This window comes from Maylandia zebra, linkage group LG14, assembly GCF_041146795.1.
Source record: "Maylandia zebra isolate NMK-2024a linkage group LG14, Mzebra_GT3a, whole genome shotgun sequence".
Taxonomy (NCBI): Eukaryota; Metazoa; Chordata; class Actinopteri; order Cichliformes; family Cichlidae; genus Maylandia; species Maylandia zebra.
In genome coordinates, this window is record NC_135180.1 from 1,220,481 (window position 1) to 1,246,446 (window position 25,966).

At 42.3% G+C, this 25,966-nt stretch overlaps 2 protein-coding genes and 1 non-coding gene across 3 annotated transcripts; 1 reads left to right on the top strand and 2 right to left on the bottom strand.

Annotated features, from left to right (window-relative positions):
• The first annotated feature begins 570 nt into the window (after positions 1–570).
• On the top strand, positions 571–8,495 carry sdhdb (succinate dehydrogenase complex, subunit D, integral membrane protein b). The gene is made up of 4 exons (XM_004537947.5): positions 571–693; positions 4,122–4,232; positions 5,784–5,934; positions 7,432–8,495. Exons 1-4 carry the CDS (start codon positions 645–647, stop codon positions 7,595–7,597), a joined length of 477 nt encoding a protein of 158 aa, XP_004538004.1. The 5' UTR covers positions 571–644; the 3' UTR covers positions 7,598–8,495.
• Positions 8,496–8,878: 383 nt separating this feature from the next.
• LOC143422001 (uncharacterized) lies at positions 8,879–25,701 on the bottom strand. The gene is made up of 6 exons (XM_076892080.1): positions 25,603–25,701; positions 16,138–16,212; positions 15,980–15,991; positions 15,747–15,866; positions 14,217–14,356; positions 8,879–9,492 (listed from the first exon to the last, which is right to left on the bottom strand). Exons 2-6 carry the CDS (start codon positions 16,202–16,204, stop codon positions 9,289–9,291), a joined length of 543 nt encoding a protein of 180 aa, XP_076748195.1. The 5' UTR covers positions 16,205–16,212; positions 25,603–25,701; the 3' UTR covers positions 8,879–9,288.
• Positions 24,395–24,500, bottom strand: LOC111500451 (U6 spliceosomal RNA). The gene has a single exon (XR_002721113.3). It is a non-coding gene; the product is annotated as a U6 spliceosomal RNA (small nuclear RNA).
• Positions 25,702–25,966: the final 265 nt, after the last annotated feature.

A 25,966-nucleotide genomic window follows, 5' to 3' on the forward strand; every position in this document is an offset into this window, starting at 1 on the left:
TCTTTACCTGATCACAAACATGCCTGTGTCTCTGCAGACATTTCTCAGAGGACTCTGGTGGCATTTAGTTTTCTAATTGTATGATGTTCCACGAGTATGGAAGACTAAAACAGTCAGTCAGCAATCATTGTTTTAACAAAATAAAAGGTTGACATTGAAGAGGTACTGCAGATGGTTCTACAATAATTAAGAAATTAATTAAGAAAAACAATTAGTGATTTATTGCTTCCCATACATTTTTATATCATTTGCTGCAATTCGATCAGTCGATATTTATTGTCAAACTTTATGTCCATAGTTTAAAAACCAAAAACACAAAATATAAAGCTTAATAAAAAAAGAAAATATCTGTAAACATATAAAACCATAATATAAATAAAACGTATTAATTATTTTAGATTCATTTATTTCTTGTGTTGTTTTGTACAGCCACAGTTGACCACCTTCTAAAAACAGACACTTAATAGGAATGAAACAAATGTTGTAGTCCACATAGCACACCATATAATACTATTATTAGTTATTGGTATTTATTTAAAATACATAATAATTAGGTGATCATCTCGAACACCCACAATCTTTGTGACGCCACGTCGACAGGATTACATCCGGGTTACTGCCGTGACCTTGGTTGGTTGTTCATCATGGCGGCCATCGTCAGGTTGAGTTCTGTGTGCCGCAGAGGAATTAAACGTGAGTAGCGCTGCTTCTCTCCGGGGTTTATGACTGTTCTAAGCATGTGTGCTTACTTTAGGGCCGCAGTTCGACAGCAGGCCGATTTGACGGAAGTGAAGTCGAGTGTTGGCCGTAGACGAACAAATGGCGCCAGCTGCAGACTTTTCAAGATCACGGTTTCACTGAAGCATCCTGCTGTCAGTATTAGCCGCTTTATTGCTACCTGTCAGTGGCCAGCGCCAGCTAGGTATGAGTAGTGCCAAAGGCCGCTTTGCTAGCGTTATCGCTCAGCACTGTCCACCAAAGATTATTCAGAAGTTGGAGAATTATTACTTCGAAGGAAAAAGGAGGCAAAAGACCTGAATTGCAAGATTTGTAGTCAATGACAGGCCTCTTAAAAAAGTAAAATAGAAATCGGCTCCCTTCCTTTGACGTTTTAAAGAGCACAGTAAAGTTTGCGTTAGGGTAAGGCTGCTCTCGTTTGGCTGTTTGTGTGGATGATTTCCAGCTGTAATCGCACTATTACATAGCCTTCATGTGTTCATAACAAACACAAGAAAATATAAACGTTTTAAAGAATTATATACAGTGTGTGATAGTTATAATTACGCTCATTCTATCTGATTAAATTCCGCTAGTGTTCGTTGTGAAGCAGATCTTAAAATGCTTGATCTTGACTGTGAGCTAATACAGAAGCACCAGTGAACTTCCAGACCGACGCCAATATTTTCTTCTGTCTGTTCGTGCTGTTGTTGTCATCCCCCTTTGTGCCAGGAAAAAAGCATTTATTATTTAATTAAATTAAAAACACAACGCTTTCTTTCAGTTCCTCATTTATTCATTTATATTTTTCAGTTCAGATCTACGTGACATAGCAGATCATTAACACAGTGCTGCTGTGCACAAAGGGAAATTCTCCAATGCTCCATGGAGCTTGAAGGGGACAGTCTCTTAGAGTAAAGACACCACTAATTATTTTACCTTAACTGTGTGTGATGTGTCGCAGTTTAAAACTCGTGGTGTTCTGGGAGAATGTACAGTATTGAAATGGAGGACATGTAGGAAGCACTGCACTGGAGCCTATCCCAGCTGTCATAGCTGTTTTTTATTTATGAGAAAAATGAGATCCACATATGAGGACATTTGTTTTAAATTTTAATAGAAGAGTGGCAGTATAATGTCCTCGTAAGTGGATATCAGGCCCATGTAGAGCAGAATTTAGTATTTTGGTCTAGACAAGAGAACATGTGATGTCCACGTGTGGACACCAGGTCCTCGGAGGTTAAAAAATACATTTGGCATCAAAAGTAAGGAAATTTGGTTTGGGTCATTATTTCTTTGTAACAGTGCTTCTTGGCATTGAAGATGTTGGAAGACCAGTTATTTCACCTTTAATAGTACCATATTTGTAAGGAAAATACATTTTTTTGTTGAGCAAGGAACCCATGCAATGACAATCAGATGCCTGATTAGCAGCACCTGCGAGCATGCACACTGCTCTTGTAGTTGGTTTCTGCTCCAACCACACCACGTTTAACTGATCTGTGTAGGGTCCATGCCATAGGGCAAACTAAGATGCAGTGTTATCTGCAGTGAGCCCTGGTACCATTGAAGGCCATGTTCCATCTATCAGGGGTAAATGGCCTGCATTTGTATAGCGCTTTTCTAGTCCATAGGACCCCAAAGCGCTTTACACTACATCCAGTCACACACACATTCACACACTGGTGATGGCAGCTACATTGTAGCCACAGCTGCCCTGGGGCGCACTGACAGAGGCGAGGCTGCCGGACACTGGCGCCACCGGGCCCTCTGACCACCACCAGTAGGCAAACACGGGGTTAGTATCTAGGGGGTGTCCTAATTAGACGACGACACCACAAAAAGAGTTTCCTCACACCGTACCACTTAGGCTACGTTCACTCTGCAGGTCTTAAAGCTCAATTCCGATTTTTTTTGATCAAATGCGATTTTTTTTTTTTTTTTGTCTGCTCGTTCACACTACAGATAAAACGTGACAGCAAACGCGCTCTAGTGTGAACGCTCAAAGCGGCCGCATGCGCAAAAGAAGACGTCACACACAACGTGCTCTGTTTAGACCCAGAGCAACAGTGTTGTGTGACTGATGGCCTTAATATAAAGACTTGTTTCGGACTTTACGTTTCCCAATTTTGCTTTAAGTTATAAAGTTATTGTGTTATCTACATTTGGCCTAATAATGATCCTTATTGCTGTTTTAGAGGATAGCTGCAGATTTCTGTCAGAATCTGCAGATTATACATGGTAAATGGTAAATGGCCTGTATTTATATAGCGCTTTACTAGTCCCTAACCAAAGTGCTTTACATATCCAGTCATCCACCCATTCACACACACATTCACACACTGGTGATGGCAGCTACATTGTAGCCACAGCTGCCCTGGGGCGCACTGACAGAGGCAAGGCTGCCGGACACTGGCTCTGACCACCACCAGTAGGCAACGGGTGAAGTGTCTTGCCCAAGGACACAACGACCAAGTCTGTCCAAGCCGGGGCTCGAACCAGCAACCTTCCGATTACAAGGCGAACTCCCAACTCTTGAGCCACGATCGCCACCAGTACAAAAAAATACAGTACAAAAAAATGTTCACGTTTCTCCAACGTTGTCTTCCCAACAGTTTCACTGGATGGCCAGGAAGCGTTCGCGATGTCTTCTCCGTCGCTGATAATCGGCGTCTGTCTTGTGTCAGTGACGTAAAAGACGGATTTAATGCGACGTGACCATCAAACAGCAGCCGCTTTCTAAAACATCAGATATGTATTGGATTCAGCACCACATACCAAAGTGACCCAGGTCGGATTTGAAAATATCGGATTTGTGCCGTTCACACTGTCAGACCATGATCGGATAGATGGTCGCAGAGGGTCACAAAAGTCGGATTTGATGCGCTTTCGCCTGCAGTGTGAACGCAGCCTTGGAAACGTAGGCAGTCTGTGAAAGGTTTGCAGGACGGTTTGCCTGTTGGCTCTCTACCCACACCATCAAGAACAAACTGCTAACAGCCGATCTCCAGTCACATAGGGCAGCAGAATAAGCTGTTTGGAGTTAGCAGAGAAGATTAGGCAGGTTTTTCATGACCGCGACCCACAACTGCGTTTTGTTTACAAATGTGGGACTGTTCAGGAAATAAACAGGTTGGAAGTTTGAGTAAAGGCAAAGCTTCTTGGAAAAGATGGGAGTTTAAAAATAATTAGGTTAAAGGAGCGACGTCATACACTTGAAAACATGTCAACACACTGCCTGGTGAAACCCCGCCCCCTTGTGGTGAAATTCAGCATTGTGCAAATCCAGAAAGTACCTTTTTTAAATTTAGAAACTGAACACACACAAAACATACACAACATTATGAGGAAAGGAAAAGTAAAGCAGCCAGATGTGTTTGTGACTTTGTGTTTTCTCTCCTCAGCTCTGTTCTATCAAAGCGCGTTGCTGGTCAGGCCGCTGGCTGTACCCCACAAACACCTGGAGCAGCCGAACCTGCTGACGGCGAGGATTCATTCGTCACAGAATCTGAAGGGTCAGTGTTGACGTAGCGCCCTGTGTGCAGGTGTTGTACAGAACGAGAGGTGCACGTAGATTATTTAAATACCACAACCTCAGAAACCTCTGTGGCAGTCATCAGCTCTGACACACTTAAATCAACATAAGCTTTCTAAGCTGCACATGTTCTACTTTTGACTCAACGTAAGTGTAGCGTGTGTGACACACATTACATTTCAACACCAGTGGAGGTCCAGTGGGGCGGTCCTGGCATCTGAGGAGCTGGTTAGCTTTCCAAGAGCAGAAAATGGCTAGTTCAGACATGTTTTGCATTAACTATAATCTTAATGGAGGGCGAGAGAGAAGCAGAATGGAGCGCTACACCCCGAGGGCGAAAGGAGGAGCCATTGCAGGCCGATTGTGTCACACGCAGTCATCACTGAGCCTGGAACAACCCTGATGCGATCGTGGTCACAGTCGGGCTTGGTCAGGGTCACGAACCTGGCAACCGCTCAGCAGGTACAGGTGTCTGAAGTGGAGCAGGATCGCTTTGGTTCCTGTTTTGGATCTTCATGGTTTCGCCCTCACGTGTGCACACAGCGTTTTTTTCCACATGAACACAGGCGGTGACATTTTGGCCTGTTTGGAGGTCATGTGGTTTACCCACGATGTGGGTCCAGAATGAAGGAGCCTTCTTTCTGTTTTTGCTCAAATGTAAAAATACGTTCATATTGAGCCAGAATATGATTCACCTTTTCTTACTTTAGTGAGTGATAGTCCTCCTTCTTTTTGTCAGAGTTTTTCTTTGGCTCTTTTGTCTCTCCAGTCCTTATATCTGATCAGTTTCACATTTGTAACGCTGCGTAACACCAACCGTGAGTCTTTCAACAAAGGCACTTAATACGTGCAAAGCAAGATAAAGAAAATAAATCCTTGGCCAATATATCACAATTTCAGGTGTTTAAATTGTATCGCCCTTAAATTCTACATCGGTTGTAACAATGTGGATTTCCAGCTTACCTTATTATAACAGAAAGGTTTCCAGTCTTTGTTATAGTGAAGAAACAATCAGTTTTCCTGTCCTGCTGAGAGAGATAAGAGAAATATGCCCGCTTCAGCCACATTAGAGGCTTTTGAGCATTAATGATGACTTTATTATTTTTAACCATAAAATCATCATTTAAAACTGCATTTACTTGGATGCCGATACAAGGACAGTGTCACAGCTCCACGTCTGGTTTGTGCAGCTTAAACAAACTGAACGTGAGAGCAGAGCTGCAGACGTTGTCACCCTCAGATTGGTGCCAAGTTCACTGCTTGCCAATGATGCTGATGGATTACTGACCATACTTGTTATCTACAATTTGTGCAACATTAGATACAAAAAACTGAAAAAATAATCGCAGAAAGATGTTCAGTAAAGACACAAGCGGCTCAGTGAAGTAGCCAAACCTAATATGCAGGAGACCCGGTCTTTCCAGTGGCATGTGTAGAATTTGAGATGCATGTGACTGAGTCAGATTGAAGTCTGCTCAGAGCTTCACATTGTTCGGCCTTCTGATGATCTGCAGTTTATCTTGCTTCACAGCGAGTTCCACCTCCAAAGCGGCCTCTCTGCACTGGACGGCAGAGCGAATGCTGAGCGTGCTGCTGCTGGCCATGGGCCCTGTCGCTTATTTCAACCCTGGTCCTGTCATCGATTACTCTCTGGCTGCTGCCCTGACCCTTCACGGACACTGGTAAGACTAGCAGTCAGCTGATCCCTGGTTTCACTTGTTTCTAAAATGTTATTGCAAATATTCGCAAGCCTCAGGTAAAATATTCCTGACGCCTGTGTTTTATTTGAACAGTAACGCTAAGCTGTCTTTTTTTAGAGCTTTCACTTCCTGAAAGCTATATAAGCTCTCGCCAGTCTGTCACAATACCAGGACACTGTCCAGGCTGCATTTATGACTGAGACAGAGAAACAATATTTCCTCATTCAGCTCTCAATACAGAGCTGGTTTATTAGGTACAGTGATTGTGTATGATTGACACGAACAATGTTTCTCTGTTTATTGACCATCATGCAGGTTTTTATCAACGTACATTTAAATGGTATACTTACCCTGGAGGTCACATAAGTATTACAACAGAAAATATAAGTTGTTTTATGCAAATTGGAGACACTTATGCTTAGCTAGCTTGGTTAATTAGAGACTGAATGGCTCAAACATAAGACGAGCTGTTACTGTGACTGTCACTGGATGAAGATTTTGCAGCTCAGAAATCATATTTTATAACGTGGATCTCAAATCTCTTTAAAAAAATTAAAGGTTTGGACAACTGCAGCAGCATTTTAGTCTAGGGCGGCTCGATTATGGCAAAAATGATGATCACGATTATTTTCACTGACATTGAGATCTCGATTATTTGACGATATTTATTTAACAATAACAATGTGTTGAATAATGACTTTAAAAAATAATATAAAATAGTGCAAATACTGATAACAGTGCAAATGTTTGCAATATAAGAAATCAATGAAAAATGTAAACGTCTGTGTTTAGTGAACTTTGCAGTGTTGCTCTGTGGTGCAGCTACTGTAGCAAAGTTTACACACTGTGTCTACTTGATCCACGTCTGACTGAACCCACAATGTTTCCACACCACTGAAGTTTTTTTACCTCTCTGTTCAACCAACGGCAGTCACTCTCCTCTCCTAATAACTTCTGCTTAGCTTTCCGAGCTTCCCTCGGGTCCTCTTAATTGTTGTGACACGTGTTCAAAATGCAGGTGCGCTCGATTTGCCACACGGAGCAGCGCCAGAGTAAAGCACGAGGGAGGGGCTAATAATCGGCTCAGTCATTTTTAACGATCGTTGAAAGCCCAGATCGTAATCGAGATTAAAATTCGATTAATTGAGCAGCCCTACTTTAGTCCCAGCTGGAATCTCCAGTATTAGTGTGTCAGGCTGCAGAGCGAGAACTCTGTGCACGTGACGGCTGAGGCTCCTGGCTGTCATTACGTGTGCACACAGTTCATTCAGATGTTGCGTCGTGCGTGGAAACGTCAGCACGTTTATGGGGCAGTAGTTGATGCATTACTGTCATGGTCAAGTTTAGAAACACTGGTTGCACATTTTCCATGTGTGCTGTGCAGTCATTTAGAGCGCTTCAGTGTAACCCTGCTGAAGCAAAGGGAGGCCTTCTGTCTTCACTGGCTGCTCATCTTTTCCTCTGCCTGTGTTGTTGCAGGGGTCTCGGGCAGGTGTTGACAGACTACGTTCACGGGGACGCAAAGATCAAGATGGCCAACGCGGCTCTCTTCCTCCTGTCCACGATCACCTTCACTGGTCTTTGCTACTTCAACTACAACGACGTGGGCATATGCAAAGCTGTCGCCCTGCTCTGGAGCAAGTGAATATGACTGTGGGCCGGGACGCTCAGGAAGACCGAAACACTGGTCCTGGCTGCGTGTTTAACAAACGAAATCAGTGTGTTCTCTGTAAATATCATTTTGACAATATTTCATTGATTCAAAAGTGTTTGTGTTCATTGATTCTAGCTTTGTCTTTGTGCATTGATTGGGCTGTTCCTGAGTAACCGTGGAACAAATTTACGCTACAAACATGTTTTAACAACACAGCCATGACTTGATCAAGTCTTATGGAATACAGCTGTCTGAGCTCTCGTTCATTCTTTCTCATTTGCGTCCTTTGTGTGGCTGATCTCTTAAACATGTTTACTTCCAGTGTGTGCACATGCTGCCTTTTCTCTTACACTATCATCAGCAGCACACACTAACCCCTGTTTGAAAACCATTTCCATGCCCCACCTAGTGTTTTAGTGTCATTGCGACCAGGCTGTCCCTGCAACGCTGCGGCTGTACAGAGAGCCGTGGGCTCTGCTGTAGGAGCAGACAGCGTGTGCTTATATGAAGCTTTATTAATGCTCTTCTTGAAGGTTTAATAAAGGTCAGACTGGCTAAATCTTATTTTAACCTTCGAGGCAGGAACAGGACACGACTGCGTCTCTATGGGGTCATGTTATACTTTGTATGTGAATCAGTTTCTGCTGCAATCTGCAAATTTCAAAGAAACAAAAATGCTTTAAAATAAATGTTTATTTGGATCCTAAATCAGTAAAATAAGACTTAATATGGCAGTCCATTACATTCTAATCTTGGAACATGCACTTATACACAGTACACATGTACAGTCTTTGCATGCAGCTTCCACACCAGCACTTCTTTGTGTTTGGCTGGAGTGAGTGTGATGTCACAACACCTGTGCAGTAAACATGTTTTATTCCAGCTTCCACATTTGGCGTCACTCTGTTCTTTCCATCAAGGCTCAGCTGGGGTGTACTACGGAGCAGTGGATGGGTTAGCAGGTTATGTTGAGCTTGTAGAGTATACATGTCGACCCCGAGTGCGTACGTGCCACGGCTCCATTTGAACCTTTTACACTGGCCGAATATTAATAATGTCTCCTCAGAAAACTTCATCTCACATTAGTCTCGACTACTTTACAGCGCTGGTGTTGCCTTTTATTTTTATAGGATTTACAGATTTCCTCTGACGTGTTTGTCGTCTTACCCGTCATCTCCGACGGGGATTAGTCGAGCTAGCTCATGCTAACAGAGCCTGGCCGTTTTCAACTTTCTTTGAAGTACACCACTCATGACAAAACAAGAAACACAATGAAAGAAGTACAAAGCCTTTATTCTTATGTACAAATGCTAATAGCTAGATTGTTGTATGAGCTTATAGTTCTAATTTTGGGTTCAATCTGAGGTTACACGGGCCCAAACCAAACATGCATGGGTCCAACCTCACAATATTCAATGATTAACTGAATACTAACAAAATCTCAAATGAGATAAAACTCATTTCAAAGCTGCCTTTAACTAAAGATTTATGGATGGACACATTGTAACCTTAGAATGATACAACAGGGAGCATGTTGAGGTTCCAAATGGTTTGAGATCAGATTTGTTCCATTTAAATCACAAAGTGACTCTGAGTTATGACTTTAAGAAGTTGTTACATCGGATATCTGCATTTAGTCAAGTCAGATGACTTTTTTTTCATTATTTAGACAACTTCTTTAATTATTTGAGCTCAAACTCAACTCTCATGTCAACATCGTCACCTTCAGTAAGCAGGGTCAGTTTATAACGACCGTTTTCATCCACAACTCCAAGAGCTTTGTTGGGATCTTCTGAGAACACAAACTTAAACCTGTTAGTTCCAGAAAGGCGCGTCTGGTAGAACAAAGCCTTGTGAGTCGTTCCAGGGATGTCTGTGGGGGGCGTCTATGGACAGACATAAGGAGAAAAAGAGTAACAATCCCTGTGTCATCCTGACGCACTGCAGATCAAGTATAGTGGCCCTTTCACACGTGGAGATTAAACTGTTGTTTTCTTTTGAAGTTTTTACTGTATCAAATGTTCAGTATGTGTTTGTCACTTAATATCAGTTTGGTTGATCCTGATCAACTTACACATGAAACATGATTGTAAAGTATAATATACGCCATATTGCCAAAAGCATTGGCTCAACTGCTATCATGCATACATATGAACTTGAGTGACATCCCATTCTTAAGGGGCTGCATCCTTCAGAGGCTGCATTTGAAGGCCGATTATGTCACAGCCAGGCGACGAAGGCTGCTCCAAGTGCGGCCAACAAATGCGTCCGTCACCTCCTAAAATTTGAAGGATGGGTCGGGTGTATCCTTCGTGGCCAAACCTATCCCAGAATTTCGTCTTGATGCATGCTCAATCATCCAGGTAAGTAAATCTCCAAAAGTTGATTCTGTTCATCTGGACGTAGCGTTTTGTGGGAGAAACGTTTCGTCACTCATCCAAGTGATGTCTTCAGTCTCAGCTGACTGCAGGTTTCAATCTTATAAACAGGACATTTGCATAATGACTGAAACCAGCCCACTGAAGGAACAATGGGCTGGGAGGTCAGTTCCTTAATCTTATGCAAATTCTCATTACCACTGATCAACAACCACTGACCAAAACCAAAAAAATGGCCATGAGTACCATTCACAGAGAGTTGGGGAATGGCTGCAATCACAGCGTAAGATGGTGACAGATGTACCCTTAGGCCCCTCCTCCATTCAGAGATGGTCTTTCCCTTTTCACGTAAATGGCCTCCTTGACTCGGCGCTCAAAACGGCGTTCCTCCCTGTCCAGGATGTTACATCCTCATCATTGAAAGATGATTGCAGCCATTCCCCAACATTCCCCAACTCTCTGTGAATGGTACAGGGTACGGCCATTTTCTCAGCCTCGCACTCTGTCTTCGAAGGATGCAGCCTATGAATTGACACATACCTTTAATCCATAGGTTTCAATATGATGTCAGCTAACTCTTTGCAGCTATAGCAGCTACCCCCAAGGTGGGAATTGTTTTTTGTTTTGTTTTTTTACCATTGTTCCAGAAGTGCATTTGTGAGCCCAGAAACTAATGCTGATGAGGCCTGCTCACAGTCTGCTCTAATTTATCCCAAAGGTGTCCTGTCAAGTTGAGGTCAGAAATCTGTGCATGCCAGTCAAGTTCTTCCAAACTCCCTCGGCAAGGTCTTTATGGATCCTACTGCTGTGCAATCATGTTGGAACAGGAAGGGTCATCCTCAAACTGTTCCCACAAAATTAAGAGCGCTGAAATGTCCAAAATGTCTTGGCATGCTAAAGAGTTCCTTTGTGAGGTCAGAGACTCATTTTGGATGAGATGTCTGTGAAAGTTCCTTTGATTAGAACTAAGGTGCCGGACTCAATCGTGGACAACAACCCCACTCCACAGTCTCCTTCGTCTTCATGGAAACCCCCAAAAGTTGATTCTGTTCATCTGGACGTAGCGTTTTGTGGGAGAAACGTTTCGTCACCCATCCAGGTGACTTCTTCAGTCTCAGCTGACTGCAGGTTTCAATCTTATAAACAGGACATTTGCATAATGACTAAAACCAGCCCACTGAAGGAACAATGGGCTGGGAGGTCAGTTCCTTAATCTTAATTATGCAAAGTCTCATGACCATTGATCAAAGACCACTGATAAATGGCCATGAGTACCATTCACATTGTGACGTTTCTCCGACTGAAAACTCTACGTCCAGATGAACAGAATCAACTTTTGGGGATTTACTTAGCCGGATGATTGAGCCTGCATCAAGACGTTTCATGGAAACCCATTCCATGAAGCTCTACACACTGCTCTTCAGCTAATCTGACAGTCACATGAAGTTTGGAGGCACTATATGCCTCAAAATCCATTGAACCTGCTCTGTCATTTTCTGTGGCCTACCACTTTGTGGCTGAGTTCCTGAATGCAGTGATTTGAATGGGTGTGTCAAAACTTCTGGTAATATATTTGTATATCAGGCAGCATTAACCGCATTACATTCAATACTGATATAATTTATATGCATATTTTATTTCTGTTAGGACTTCCAACTCCCAACTCTTGTGACAAAGTGTAATAAGTACTTGTTAAAAAAAAAAGTACATCCTTATGGTGGGGTGTAGTTTGTGGTCTGATCCACTTTAAGAGTCTGGGATATCTGGCACGTTGTTAGGGGCCTTCAGTCCCTGTACAACCTGATTTGTATTGCCGGCAGCAAGTCGGACTTGTTTCTGATAGGTGGCAGATTCCGTCAGGGATGCCCTGTCACCACTTGTGTTTATAATTATTATGGACAACATATCTAGGTGTGGTGGGAGTCTCCACGTTAGCGACCTCGGGATTTCATCTTTGCTTTTTGCCAGGTCAAGGACAAATTACTACCCCAGGAAGGACGACGTGATTAGCGACAACTTTGCCAAATGTTTTTGAAAGCAGTTGTGAATTAGGCGTGAAATCCACTAAAACAGTGGAAAGCAGGGAGGGTTATAATAAGCTGAGAGAAGATGCTGACTATTTTACAGTAACCTGGAGTGAAGAAATAGATTGATTTATAATAAAGTGAAGACGGGGGAGATGTCAGATAGAACCTCTTTAATGAATTTAGGAAAGTTATTGTAGGCTGAAGAGGAAGAAGTGGGCATATCAAGGAGACATGGAGGCATGGAAAGCAGAGTAAGCGGGATTCGTGAGTCTGCCGATGGTGTCAACCAGGAACGATGACAATCAATGTTAAATGAACTAGTAAAATAAGATGGTTTTATTCATCTAAAGAGCTGGTTGAACATGGGTAGTAACTCCTAAGCAGGAGGAGGTAGTGAACATGGAGATCAGTGATTTCTACCTGTGGTCAGCTTTTGCACACTCTTCTGTGGTAACAGATGTGATTGGTGCTCCAGGGTGAAAGATTGGCGCTAATCTGGCTTTTATCAGTTCTCCACAGTCCAGAACTGATAAACATTGAATATTAAACCAATTAACTAGATCGTTAACATTCGAAAAATGAGGTGTAGATAGAGATTAGAGAGGAAAGCTGACAGGCCAAGAGCAAAATCCAGATCCACTGTGGGCTCACCAACATGTTGCACCAAAAGTGAATGATTTTGCAATGTTAAGATACATTTCCGTATCTATGCAGTTAGAGATTATCAGTATGTAATTTTAAGTCTCCTATCACAATGATTCTGAAAATTGCTGTAGGTGTCATGGTCCTGAGTCTGACGACTCAGTGTTTGGTGTTTCTTTATATCATCCTATGTTCTTGTTTATTCTGTTATGTCTTTTGTTTTATGCCTGCCTGTGTTCCCTCGTCTGTCCACGGTGTCTGCTTGTAAGTCTGTTAAGTTCAGTGTCTTCTCAGGTCCTCTGTGTCTGTTAGTTTCCTGTTTTATTCTGAAAGTCCTTGTCTCATGTGGGTGCATTCAGTTTACGTTTCCCCTGTCTCATCAGATGGGATTTCTTCCAGCTGTGTTTCCCTCCTGTCTCCCATCCCCTGATCACTGCTGTGTGCATTTAAGCCCTGTGTGTTCTCCTGTTGCTGGTTTGTCTGCGTTCATGTCCTCCGTCATTCTGAGTGATTTCCCTGCGTCTGTCTGCGTGTCTCTGTCTCTGTCCGGTTATCATTTCAGGTTTGCTTTTTAGTTTTCCCAGTTGAGGTTACTCTGTTCTGTTTCTCGCCTTGTGTATTTGTTCCACCTCCCTCAATAAAGCCTCCTCACTTCGGAGGTGCCTGTGTTTTGGGTCCTTAAATAATTCCACACGACTGCTGCCCCAGCCGTGACCGTAGGGTTTGGGAGATCAGTATATAACAGAACGTCAAAGTGGATCTTTATGCTGACTTTAAAAAATCCAGTAATTCAAAAGAATGAAATGAGTCAAGTGTAAACTGAACTCATGTTACTCTGTTCTTCAAAGCAAGGAGCAGAGAGAGAGAGAGAGAGGTGGAAATCAGGTGGACTGAAAGATGTTTTACCAGCATCTAACAGCAACACTTGTTCCTGTAATCACCATCTAAACTGTTATTGGGGAAAAGCCTTGTTCAAACCACCTGTTCAACAAGTTCCAGCATGAAGAGAAGGTATGTAGCTGCCAGTCAGCGTTTAACACAGTGAAAGCCTTCAGTAACTTTACAGCAGCTAAAATGAAAGCAGACTGTTAACTTTGTGTGATGCAATATTTAAATCAGGCAGCTTGCTGAAGGCTGCCGGCAGCCATCCCATTTTATATACCTGCAACGAGCAGAGGTGAATCTAAAGGGGGCATGGAGTGCAGTAGATCCCATTTTTTCAAGGCTTTGGTAACATTGTTTTGGAATAAAAATGAACTTTATTAATTAAACTGTATTTGTTTTTAAAAATATAAAAAGGTTTTTATGGGCCAGTAAAATTACAGTTACTGATACACTGGATTCTTATTATTTTCTAAACCATCAGACTGCCCAGTTTTCTGCAGCACAGGCCAAACCACAGAGATAAGAGTATACTGCTGATTAACTTTGAATGTCAGCTTCAACGCATTGAGCAAAATGCTTCCAGTACAGATGTTATCTTTTTGTTTTTAATGTGAAATGAGATGAATATCAGAATAACTGCGAGTGCACTAAAACCAACTCGTGATTTCTTGTACTTACCATTGGTACAGCTTGAATTTTGTGCTCCTCACAACATACCACCATTGTCTGGTCATTCTTTAGGGTATATATCATGACTGGCATCTTTTCCTTATTGTTTAGAGTAGAGCTCCGATAGGTCCAGATGCAGAGTTTCTTCTCTGAAGAGGAAACAAGGACAAGCAAGAGCAGCATGTCATTCAGCTATGTCTTGTTTTAAAGAACAAAGGTGATGATATCCTGCTGTTCTGTTCGTCTATATGTGTCAGTTTGTTCTGTGCGCAAAACAGGACCAAACTGCAGCGCTCCACAAACTTATTTGTTCGGCTTTTAATGGACCGACCAATTTAAAATCCTGGGGTCACGTTTTGACAGGCAGCAGCTGTAGTGACTGCAGATTTGGACATATGGTATTATTATATCTATTATATTTGGGACTCACATTAACACTAAACTTAGCTACATGTTAGGGTTGAAATTCCACCACATTGAGAGAGACTCACTGCAGAGGCAGCTGGTCATGTTGCTGGTTGCTGTAATCATTTCTAATGTGAATCCCGCTCCACAGTGTAGACCTCTGCAGTCGTTCTACAAATGCATTGTTCACTTAAAGGTACAGTCAGTGGTCTTTACTTCCATCCACTTAAACAATTCAGGGTCGCAGGGAGCTGGAGCCTCTCCCAGCTGCCACAGGGTGAGAGGCAGGGTACCCCCTGGACAGGTCACCAGTGTGTCACAGCGCTAACACAGAGACACACAACCACTCACATATAGGTGTGAATAATCGTTTAACCTAACCCCACTAATTGCAGGTCTTTGACTGCGGGAGGAAGCCGGAGTATCCGAAGAGATCCCACACAGAAACGGGAGATCATGCAAACTCCACATAGAAAGGCCCTGGCTAAAGAGTGGATTCAAACCCAGGACCTTGCTGTGAGGCGACACTGCTAACCACCGTGCTGACCCTTTTTTTTTTTACTTTATTAACAGTTATGCTGCGATAGGTGTAGGCTGCTGGGCGATTGCATGATGCATCGAGTACTTCTTCTTCAGTCACCTTTCTCACTCACTATGTGTTTATACATCTCTGTGCATTAAGTCATTAGCGACTTACATTACTGAATGAACAAGAAACGCTCATCACGGGAGATCGTGCATCACGGGAAGCCCCAGCAGCCGAGGCCTATTGCAATGTAATTAAGGGAGGATTTGGGGTCACCTGATCCAGCCCTGCCTGACTAAGCAGACAAATGTCCATCAACATGCGTCAACAGCTTTATTCTCTCAGCAAGTTGCTTTATTCTTAAAAAATTTCAACAATTACAATGTTGAAGAAGCTAGCGCACAAGCTCTTTTTTTTTTTTGGAATACTTTATTGATATTGATTATTGGGCACCTGGGGAGCAGTGTGTAGGGACAGTACCTTTGTTCAGGGGTATCGAACCCCTGCCCTTCTGATCATGGGGCCACCACTCTACCTACTGAGCCTGCCAAGTTCAACCAAACTGAGCTGAAAAGTCAGTAACCATAACAACAAGAACTCTGTCTTACCATAGCAGGTCTGGAGCACGAATGTGTCTTCTTGGTTTAAAATCAGGTATCCAGCACCGTTCTTGCTCTCAATGGACCAATGATACTCTCCTGACTTTCTGAAATTATCCTCCTCAAAATCTGTATTTTTGAGAGAATAACACGACGATGAGCTTCACATCACGCCTCACAATACTACTCTGCTATCATATTCTAAAATGAAATTAAAAAAGAGAAATATTAAAATCCTTTACCCGGTGAAGCCACTTTTAGATTTTCAGAGGACGCGTTCACATTTTGAAAAAAAGACAATAGAAATAAAATTTAAATAATTGCATAATTAACCTATAATAATGACATGATTAAATGTACAGACTGCGCAACTACTGAGAAAGTATAAAATGCCTTTTACCTTCAAAGTAGAAGGAATCCTCAGCTGTATCCAAAAACTCAACATTGATGCAGCTGCTGGACGCCATCAGGTAGACTAACACAAACACAGTCCTTTGTTGGTTAATGAATGCACAGTAAATCCTAGTTAAAAACATTTATAACCAAAGCCACTTGTGCTGAACGCTGTGTACAGCTGTCTACACACAAGAACCAAATATCCATGCTTCCATCCATCCATTACTTCAGTGGACCTCGCTCTTATTTTGAAAATCCATTCAATAACCAGCTGGCGCTCTGGCTCTACAAAGCTCTGCATCATGTTTACACATTTTAATAAAAATGTTGGTTGCTCTTTTATCTTAGCTGCACAAAAGTAAAGGAAAGTGTTAAAAACGATGAAAACTGTCCACTGCCATCTGTCAAGGTCTCTCTGCTGACTCTTTTTTTGACACACTCATTCCCTCTGTGGTGAACGCTGCTCTTGCTCTGAGTAGTTTTTCAACCAATCAGCATCCTGTCTACACACAGTATCATAACCTGTCAGGATATGGGCAGCAGACACCAAGGGGGGGTCTCATGAATTTCGTTTTGTGGCAACTTTCAAACATGATATGTGCTGTGATGTGTTGCATGCTTTAATCTCTTGATCGCTTTCTGTTGCACACGTCTTTGAAGATGTTGAAGTCAAAGTTCTTTGACTGCAAAAATGTTCACATGCAGCTAGTGTAACTGTATCTAGCAGCATGCAGGGAAAAGGATGTTATAAACTGACCATGAATATCACAAAGATAAAGCTGATAAAGAAAGTCCTTAAAGTGCATAGAATAACTGTACAGGTAAATGTGACCTGTGGCCTAAAATTCATTAAGAGTAGGAAGGAGCTATGCCATGCTTCATTCAGTGCTTTCAGTAATGGACGAGTTACCAGCTTGCTCTTTTAAAATGCATTCCCCAACAATGGAAATAAAAAAGAATCTACATTGTACTTTAAAAATACTTGAAATGTAAGAAGCAGTAAAACGTGGCACCTGGAGACAAGTTTAAACAAAAACTCTGAACATGACCTGGTTATGTGCTCAGAGTATGTTACCATGGTAATACAGCCAGGTAAAAACAGAGATACATCACTCCTCTAGAGAACAGGAACTACAAACCTCACTCTGGGGAATGTCACTTCTTCTCATCGCAACCAAACACGCACAGAGCACTATACAAATAAGTGACAAGAAAGAAAACAAAGTCCTAGTAAGGTGCACAACCTTAGCATTTATTTTCCAAGTTTCCTGAACTCTTCTGGACACATGAACAGCATTCCTTCAAAAGATCTTTGCTACTTTATTAGTAACAGTGATGAGGTAGAATAGAATAGAATTCAACTTTATTGTCATTGCACATGCACAGGTACAGGGCAACGGAATGCAGTTTGCATCCATCCAGAAGTGCTTTAGTGATATAGATATATTACAAATAGAGCTGGGCGATATGAGATTTCTTCATATCACGATGTGTTTTTCATTTCAGGCGATAACGATATCTATCACGATATCAGCCAAATAACTATATTTGTAAGATTTAAATGTGCCGTTGCTCACAAGTAAAATGTGAAATAATCAGCAGCTTGTTTTTATTTAAATATTTATTTCCCATAATAAGTTCAACAGGGTAGATGTACTTAAGGAACATGAGACTTTTTCAGATAAATAAAGGCAAATATTGCAAACTACACAAAAGGCAGCCGCTAAAGCGTTTAAGTTTCAAAATAGAACAAACGAAACAGACTAAATTGTCAATTCCACTTAGAAACAAAATATTAATTCTAAAAATAAATCTTAGTTTGTTTTACAGAAGAACAGACAAAACTGACTTTTGTCAATATCAAATAAACTGAGAACTAAAAGGAAATTCTCGATCTCTCCTTGTTGTATAGCTGAGCTTTTCAAACAGTTTTAACAGTTACTTTAGTCTGACAAAAGCCGAATGACGAATCAGCGCTTCCAGTCAGAGACTGAGCTGCACCGCTTTATTGTATTTCCAGACTTGCTTTCGGCACATTTACAGTGCAGCTACTCTGTTTTTGTCAGACTTGAAATAGCAGAAATACCTTCACACTACAGAACTTCTGTGGCTCTTCCGGCGTTGGAACCATCAACTGTTTTCTCTTCGGTAACCTTCGGTCACGCTCGGTTGATGTTTCTCTAGTCGGCGCACTCATTTCCTCCATTACCGCTGGCTGCTTCCCAAACAAATACACATGTGCGGCACATAACAAGTCACGTGACGTGACGGCTGTGATTGGTTTGGCTCTGCGCTACTTAATTTGGATTGGCTGTTCTTTTTTTTCTTTTTTAAAGAGGACAAGAGAGATGAGGCCTATCGCAATAGTTTAAGTCAAAGGAGCTTGCAAAGAAAAGCATCTGGACTTCTTTAAGTTGCTTGAAGACGTTTCACCTCTCATCCGAGAAGCTTCTTCAGTTCTAAGGTCAAATGGTGGAGAGTCCCAGATATAAACCTAGTGGGAGTTTCCCCCCACAGAGGGACAAAAGGACCCCCTGATGATCCTCTAATCGCCTGAGCCAAGGTGTGAAACTGGGTGTGGGTCCCAATCAGCCAGAGTTTCGGGTGTGTTCATTGTGAAACCTGGCCCCACCTTATCATGCGAATTCCTGAGGTCAGATGGCCCAGGATGTGAGTGGGCGTTAAGGCGTCTGGGAAGGATCTCAAAACTGGATTATAGATGGCAGAGAGTTGGTGTCGTAAACCCCGCCTCTGTTCAAAGATGGTCGCTCACAGTGGACATAGATGGCTTCTTTCACTCCTCTTTCAAACCATCTGTCCTCTCTGTCCAAAATGTGAACATTGGCATCCTCGAAAGAGTGACCTTTGACCTTAAGATGCAGACGGACTGCTGAGTCTTGTCCTGTGGAGGTGGCTCTTCTGTGTTGTGCCATGCGCTTGTGAAGTGGCTGTTTGGTCTCCCCGATGTAGAGGTCTGAGCATTCCTCGCTGCACTGTACAGCATACACCACATTATGATGTCTGTGTTTTGGCATTTTGTTTTTCGGGTGAACCAGTTTCTGTCTGAGCGTGTTGCTGGGTCTGAAATGCACTGGGATGTCGTGCTTGGAGAAAACTCTCCTGAGTTTCTCTGATACGCCGGCTACATAGGGGATGACAATGTTGTTGCGTCTGTCCTTCTTATCCTCCCTCGCTGGTGTCTGGTCTTCTTTTCTGTGCCTCTTTGCTGACTGAGAACCTTCACAGACGCAATAGTTTAACTTTTCTATCGAGGAAAAGTTATTTCGCAACACATATCGTTATCGTTCTATCGCTCAGCTCTAATTACAATATATATTAACAATAATATAGATATGTGAGTATATTACAGAAATGGGTCCTTACTTTTCCAAGATGGCGCCAGTGTGCACGGCAAGCCGTCTTTGGGTCCGTCTTCCTGAGTGTTGTTTTCTCTTTGTTTTATTACTTTCTATATGCTTTCCGGATGTTACTGCCCTGATTGCCTATGATCGACAAACTCTTTTAAATCTTCGACCCTTGAATCACAAAAAGCCGGATCTATATTGGAACTTAGGGAATTTTTCCCAGTCTCGACCACATACTTCCGCCTGCACGGATTACCTGCCTCTTTTTACACCGCACAAGAAACGATATAGGAAACGGGGTAAGCGGAGTGGTTTTCGCGTTCGTATTAAAGCTTACCTAAAAGCACATGGAGTGATTGGCTACTGCTCCATTATTGACAACCTGTGGCCCTCCCAGCATACCTTCAGACTGTGTCGTCATCGATGGATTCGCTATGCTGGCCAGCAAGCCCATTCGGTTCTACCAGCTGAGTGTCCACCTGTATGGAGCTGGAAGCGGGCCTCTGGAGGAGGTGTGGATTACAGTAATCTTCGTCGGCTGGGACGTGCTCCCAGTAGCGTCAACGAGGCTACGCTCCGTATGGCACTGCTAAACACTAGGTCACTGGTGAACAAGTCCTTCGTTGTAAATGACTTTTTTCTTGCATCAAGGCTGGATGTCCTGTTTTTAACAGAGACCTGGATTCGCCCTTGTGAGTCCTCTTCCTTTTCGGAACTTCTTCCACTGGACTGTGCTTTCTTTAATTCTCCTAGGACCGCGGGCAGGGGTGGAGGGCTAGCCTCGGTTTTTAGAAGTAAATTCCGAGTGCGGCAACTGCCTCCCACCTTGCACTCCAGCTTTGAAGTACAACTACTGGAGTTGTCCGGTTCCCCCCAGACCCTCTGTGCGGTGGTGTATCGACCTCCGAAGCGCAACAAGGACTTTATCCGTGAATTTGCTGATCTTCTAGGAATTATTTTCTTAAGTTATGATCGTGTACTTATTTGTGGTGATTTTAATATTCATATATGCTGCGAGGAGGACCTATTGGCAAAGGACTTTCTTGCCCTTATTGACTCTTTTAATATTACTCAGTGGGTGAGGAAATCAACCCACATTAAAGGGCATATGCTGGACTTGGTATTGTCGTATGGACTGGACATTTGCATCACAGACATCAATGATGCTGGGATTTCGGATCATTTCCCAGTTATGTTTGATGTTCAGTCATGCAATATGGAATTGAACTCTGAGGGTCCACCGAGCCTATCACGTCCGATTAATTCTGAGGCTGTTGCTCTTTTTTCTGCGGCCTTTGCCAATTCTTTTGGTTATGAAGACATCAGTAATGCACCTCTCTCGGTTGATGGCGTAGTCAACTCTTTCATCTCTATATGTACTTCTATTTTGGATACTGTGGCTCCAGTAAAGATTCGACGCCGTAAAACCTCACGCCAACCTTGGCTAAATGAATCCATCCTCGCTCTTAGACGTGAATGTCGTCGAGCTGAGAGAAGATGGAAAAAAGATCAACTTCAGGTGTCCCTTGACATCCTGCATATGAGCCGGTCTAAATTCCAGAAGGCTGCCAAAATGGCAAAAACTTCTTTTTTATCTAACATTATTGCGAATAACAGCCATAGTCCTCGAGTCCTGTTTAAAATCTTTAATTCAGTGGTTAATCCCTGTTCGGATGTTTCAGTGGGTGCCTCCCCGGCCCTCTGCGAAAAATTTCTAAATTATTTTATAGATAAAATCTCATTGTTAAGGGCCACACATTCTTTGGTAGTAAATCAAGCCCCAGCTTCTGAATGTTCAACGGTTTTCCAACAGTTCGAACCTGTGTCATTTTTTACTTTAAAGGAAATAATTAATAATCTGAGAAGCTCAAATTCTTTGCACGACATTATTCCCTCTCATATCATTAAGGATGCATTGAATACAATCGGGTCTTGTATTTTATTTCTAATGAACTTCTCACTGTCATCTGGCTATGTTCCGACTGTCTTTAAACATGCAGTCGTGCAACCTGTCATCAAGAAAAGTACCCTTGATCGTAACATTTTAGCTAATTACAGGCCGATTTCTAAACTTCCTTTTATGTCAAAAGTCTTAGAGAAAATAGTGCTTCGGCAACTACAGACCTATTTAGAGAGAAACGGTATAAGTGATAAATTTCAGTCTGGATTTAGACCGCGTCACAGCACCGAAACTGCCCTACTAAGAGTCTTTAATGACCTTCTCTTAATTGCTGACTCTGGGCGCTCTGCGGTCTTAGTACTATTGGATTTGACCTCAGCCTTTGATACGGTTGATCATGATATCCTTTTGGCAAGATTGGAACATGTAGTAGGCCTCAAAGGAAATGTTTTATCTTGGTTTAAATCATATTTTTCTGAGAGGTCGTTCTCCGTCTCGATGGGAAAATATTCCTCTTCTTCTGCCCGTTTCCGCTGTGGTGTGTCCCAGGGCTCGGTATTGGGTCCTGTGTTGTTTTCTCTCTATATGTTGCCCTTGAGCTCCATTTTTGAAAAACACAATGTCTCTTTTCACTGTTACGCTGATGATATTCAAATCTACCTTCACCTGACTGGGGATGCTTTATCCTCACCACATCCTCTGTTTGACTGTCTGAGTGATGTCAAGGACTGGTTATCACGTAACTTTCTTACTTTAAATGGAAAGAAGACAGAAATTATTGTTTTTGACCGAAATATGCCTCTGGGACAATTGACTGACACATTTGGGCCTGTTGCTAACTACCTTACTGATACTGCCAGGAATCTTGGAGTTTTCATGGATAGTTCCTTCAAACTTGACAAACAGGTCTCTACTGTGGTAAAAACTAGCTTTCATCAACTACGCCTAATCTCTAAGGCTAAACCCTACATACCACACAAAGATATGGAGAAACTCATTCATGCTTTCATTACGTCAAGACTGGACTATTGTAACTCACTCTACTTGGGTCTACAATCTTCTCTTCTGCAGCGTCTGCAGCTGGTCCAGAATGCCGCAGCACGTCTCTTGACCGGCACTAGAAAGTTTGACTCTATCACCCCTGTTCTGAAAAATTTACACTGGCTTCCTATCAAATATCGAATTGATTTTAAAATTCTATTGTTTACTTATAAAATTTTGAACAATATAGCACCTGACTACTTAGCTGATCTCCTCTGTCTGTACAGCCCTCAGAGAGCACTAAGATCATCGGGCCAACTGCTCTTGGTGCAACCTAGGTCTCGGCTGAAGACCAGAGGAGACCGTGCCTTTGCCGTTGCTGCACCCAGGCTATGGAATACTCTCCCTCTTCATATTCGCGCGTCAGATTCCATTCAGTCTTTTAAATCACGTTTAAAAACGTATTTGTTTGATCTGGCATTTAAGGCGAATTAGGGTAATTTACATCTGGCTCTGTATTTAGATTATGTAATTATCTTATATTTTATATATTTGTAATTTATATTTTATTGTGATTTTATTTGTACTGCGATTTTAATGGAAAGCACTTTGGTGTACTTCGGTCTTAAAAATGTGCTATATAAATAAATTTTGATTGATTGATGGTATGTTATAATGTACACGGTATGATGTATGTTGTGAATATTCTATAACTATAAGTATGTACAGGCTGTAGTGAGTACAAGCTGTGTACAGGCTATGAACAGGATATAAATATAAAATAAAAAACTATACAGAAATCTGAGGTCTAATGCATCAGGCCACAGGATGAGCAGGTGTTAAGTTGTGTCATTAATGTGCATTAGCGGTCACCTTGATAGAATAAATCAGCCATGCTGTAAAGGCCAGGTCAGTGCATAGACTAAAGTATTTTGTATCAATTGTAAGAAGTGAAAGTGACATCAGAGAGCCTTCACAAAGTTCAAACACTTCAGACAATGAGGCACGCCTGTCCTCTTATTATCCTGAATTTCAAGTCCATTCCAAGTTAGCTTTGGCGATGCCAAAATAAACAACTATAGGTGTCTAATCCACTGGTACAGAGAGTCAAACAGAGACGAAAGAAAGCAATAAAACACCATCCCCAAAGGTTGATTCTGTTCTCTGGATGTAGCGCTTTCAGCGGGAGAAACGTTTCGTCACTCATCCAGGTGACTTCTTCAGGTTTCCCCAACCTTATAAACAGGACACTTACATAATGACTGAAACCAGCCCACTGACTAACAATGTGCTGTGAGGTAACTAGTTTCAGTATTTATACAAATGGGCTGTTTAAAAATTGGGGAAACCTGCAGTCAGCTGAGACTAAAGGAGAATAAGTATATTAAAATATATTAATTTAAAAAAGAAAAAAATGCTAAATTAAAAGGCTTGAGTAGTGTGGTTAACAGTCAATATCTACAGGGGATTAAACGCTGGTTAAACATATTACATTCAGTTATTCTCATAGATGATAATCTGAGCAGCTGCTCAACCTGCCTGGTTTTAGAGCAGACATGGTCAGAGCTGCCGTCTTCTCAGAAGGAATACGCACACAAATTTGGAAAAGTTGGCTGGATTTGTACGAAATGAAAGGGCTGGTAATGGACAGATGCAAGGATACTGATGTTTAAACCCTCGTGTAATAAAGAAGATGGATCAATTTGTTTCACTAACTCATCTATACAAGGCATTTTATAGAGGGTACAGCAGCCGTGGCTGTTTGTCTTGGAACAACTGTGATCTCCACATTTGGACTTTTTTCTTGAAATAGACTTACAGCTTTATTCACAAAATGATCGATAATATGTGTTCTAAATGTGGCCCTAAATTCCTTTGTTGCATTCATTTGTATCTATGTTTAGATTTGACAGGGCGAGTACTGTTTGCTCTACTTGTCCTGACGAAACACCTCTGTTCTAACCGCTGCCAAATAAGACCACACTGAGAGAGAAATATATTAGACCTTATCACCTTATCATGTTTTCCATCTGAGAGTATTCAAGCCCACTTCCTTGCGCAGGGGCCATGCTAATCTTCTCTGTATCATATCCAATTTAGCGTACGCGCTTGCCAAAGCCCACTTCCACTCCATATCTACTTCTGCCAGTGCCCACCCACAGTGGTCAAGCCCACCTCTGCCCTCAGCCATCACCTTTTATTAATACTATTCCCCAAGTTGGCTCAAGGCAGTATCTTTGCCTCTTTGAAAAGTGAGAGCGCTGCAGTCATCAGACGCCCGGTGTTACAGCTGTATAACACAACACATTCAGGTGATTCCTCCTCGCGGGTTCTTCACGCGTGTCGTAGCATCACAGAAGATAAAGGCGTGTTTACAAGCCTGTTATGCCGAGCCCGATGACCCATAATGCCACACAAAAGTTCCCCCATAAAGTCAGCTTTCAGCAAACTTCAGTCTGTTTAGGATTCGTTCCTTCGGGTCAGTGTTATAACCCTCCGCCCCCCAAAAATGCTTTTTTATTCGACATGTGTGTGAATGTTTCGTGGTCCGCCATTAACCTCAGCTGATAGTCCGAATTTAGACAGCGAAAGCTTCGTGACGTTCCTGTTTATCGGTCACGGAGCTCGGAGTAAAAAAACACTAATAGCATGCATATTTACGTTTCGCCACGACTGTGACCGGACGCCTTCCAGTCACGTTTGCAGCTTCAACCATAAATAGAACCATCACATACCTTTGGAGATGCTTTGAAAACCTGCAGAAGTTGTCTTTGTCCTCGGAAGGTCTGCGCTTACTTCCCTTTGAATGGCAGAGAAATGAGCCCGTTTGTAGGAGGAGAAAGCTGCACCTCACCCCGTTACTGTGCCTTCATATGTTTCTTTCCCTCAACGTGTTACAGCGTCACACTTTCTCTGTGTGTGAGAGACGGACAGCAGGGCGGGGCTTTCAAGTCTAACGGCGGAAGTAAAAAAGGAAGGAATCGAGATTAAGTGAAAAAAAAAATCCTATTTCTTGTTTCATTTTCTCTGGTCTCAAACCAGTTCACGTCGAATTGTAACTTGATTGAATTTATGTACTGCTTACTGCCTATAAATATAGTGCAAAAGTCTTGAGTGCAGTCTTGTTGAGTCACAAACTTTCTTATAATTTTTAAAGTGGTCCTGGCAAGTACTTGTCCAGGCTTTCTGAAAGTCACTCAGAGTTTACCGGTTTTTAACTCACCGTCAGCCCAGAAGCTTACCACTTCCACGGTGTCACGCTTCCTCCTGTCCTCTCTCGCTTTCTCTCTCTGACGTGTCTGAGAATGAAATGGTGGGCGTGGTCTCTTCTATCGGGAATCAATGCAGTATTTAAACTGATATCTACCACCACCATTCCTTGCCAGAGAGCAGCAGAGTGGTTTTTAGTATATATGAAATGAGAGAGGCTCGCTGGTGGATTCAGGACCAAGTGCAAACTCATTCACTCATGTGCAGTGATTTAACAGCACCATTGTTCACTATCCGGTTGTTCAGTCTGACGTCACTAGCCGTGTCTGGGTCTAAACTCCGCTGCAGGTCCATATATCAAACGATCACTATGGCAT

Excerpts from the sequence above, each read along its gene's own strand:
- LOC143422001 (XM_076892080.1), bottom strand. The coding sequence starts at position 16,204 with ATGGCGTCCAGCAGCTGCATCAATGTTGAGTTTTTGGATACAGCTGAG. Across the intron at positions 14,357-15,746 it reads CGTGCTCCAGACCTGCTATG|AGAAGAAACTCTGCATCTGG; the intron begins GTAAGACAGAGT and ends TTTCCTCTTCAG. Across the intron at positions 9,493-14,216 it reads AAATTCAAGCTGTACCAATG|ACGCCCCCCACAGACATCCC; the intron begins GTAAGTACAAGA and ends GTCTGTCCATAG.
- sdhdb (XM_004537947.5), top strand. The coding sequence starts at position 645 with ATGGCGGCCATCGTCAGGTTGAGTTCTGTGTGCCGCAGAGGAATTAAA. Across the intron at positions 694-4,121 it reads GTGCCGCAGAGGAATTAAAC|CTCTGTTCTATCAAAGCGCG; the intron begins GTGAGTAGCGCT and ends TTCTCTCCTCAG. Across the intron at positions 5,935-7,431 it reads CTGACCCTTCACGGACACTG|GGGTCTCGGGCAGGTGTTGA; the intron begins GTAAGACTAGCA and ends GTGTTGTTGCAG.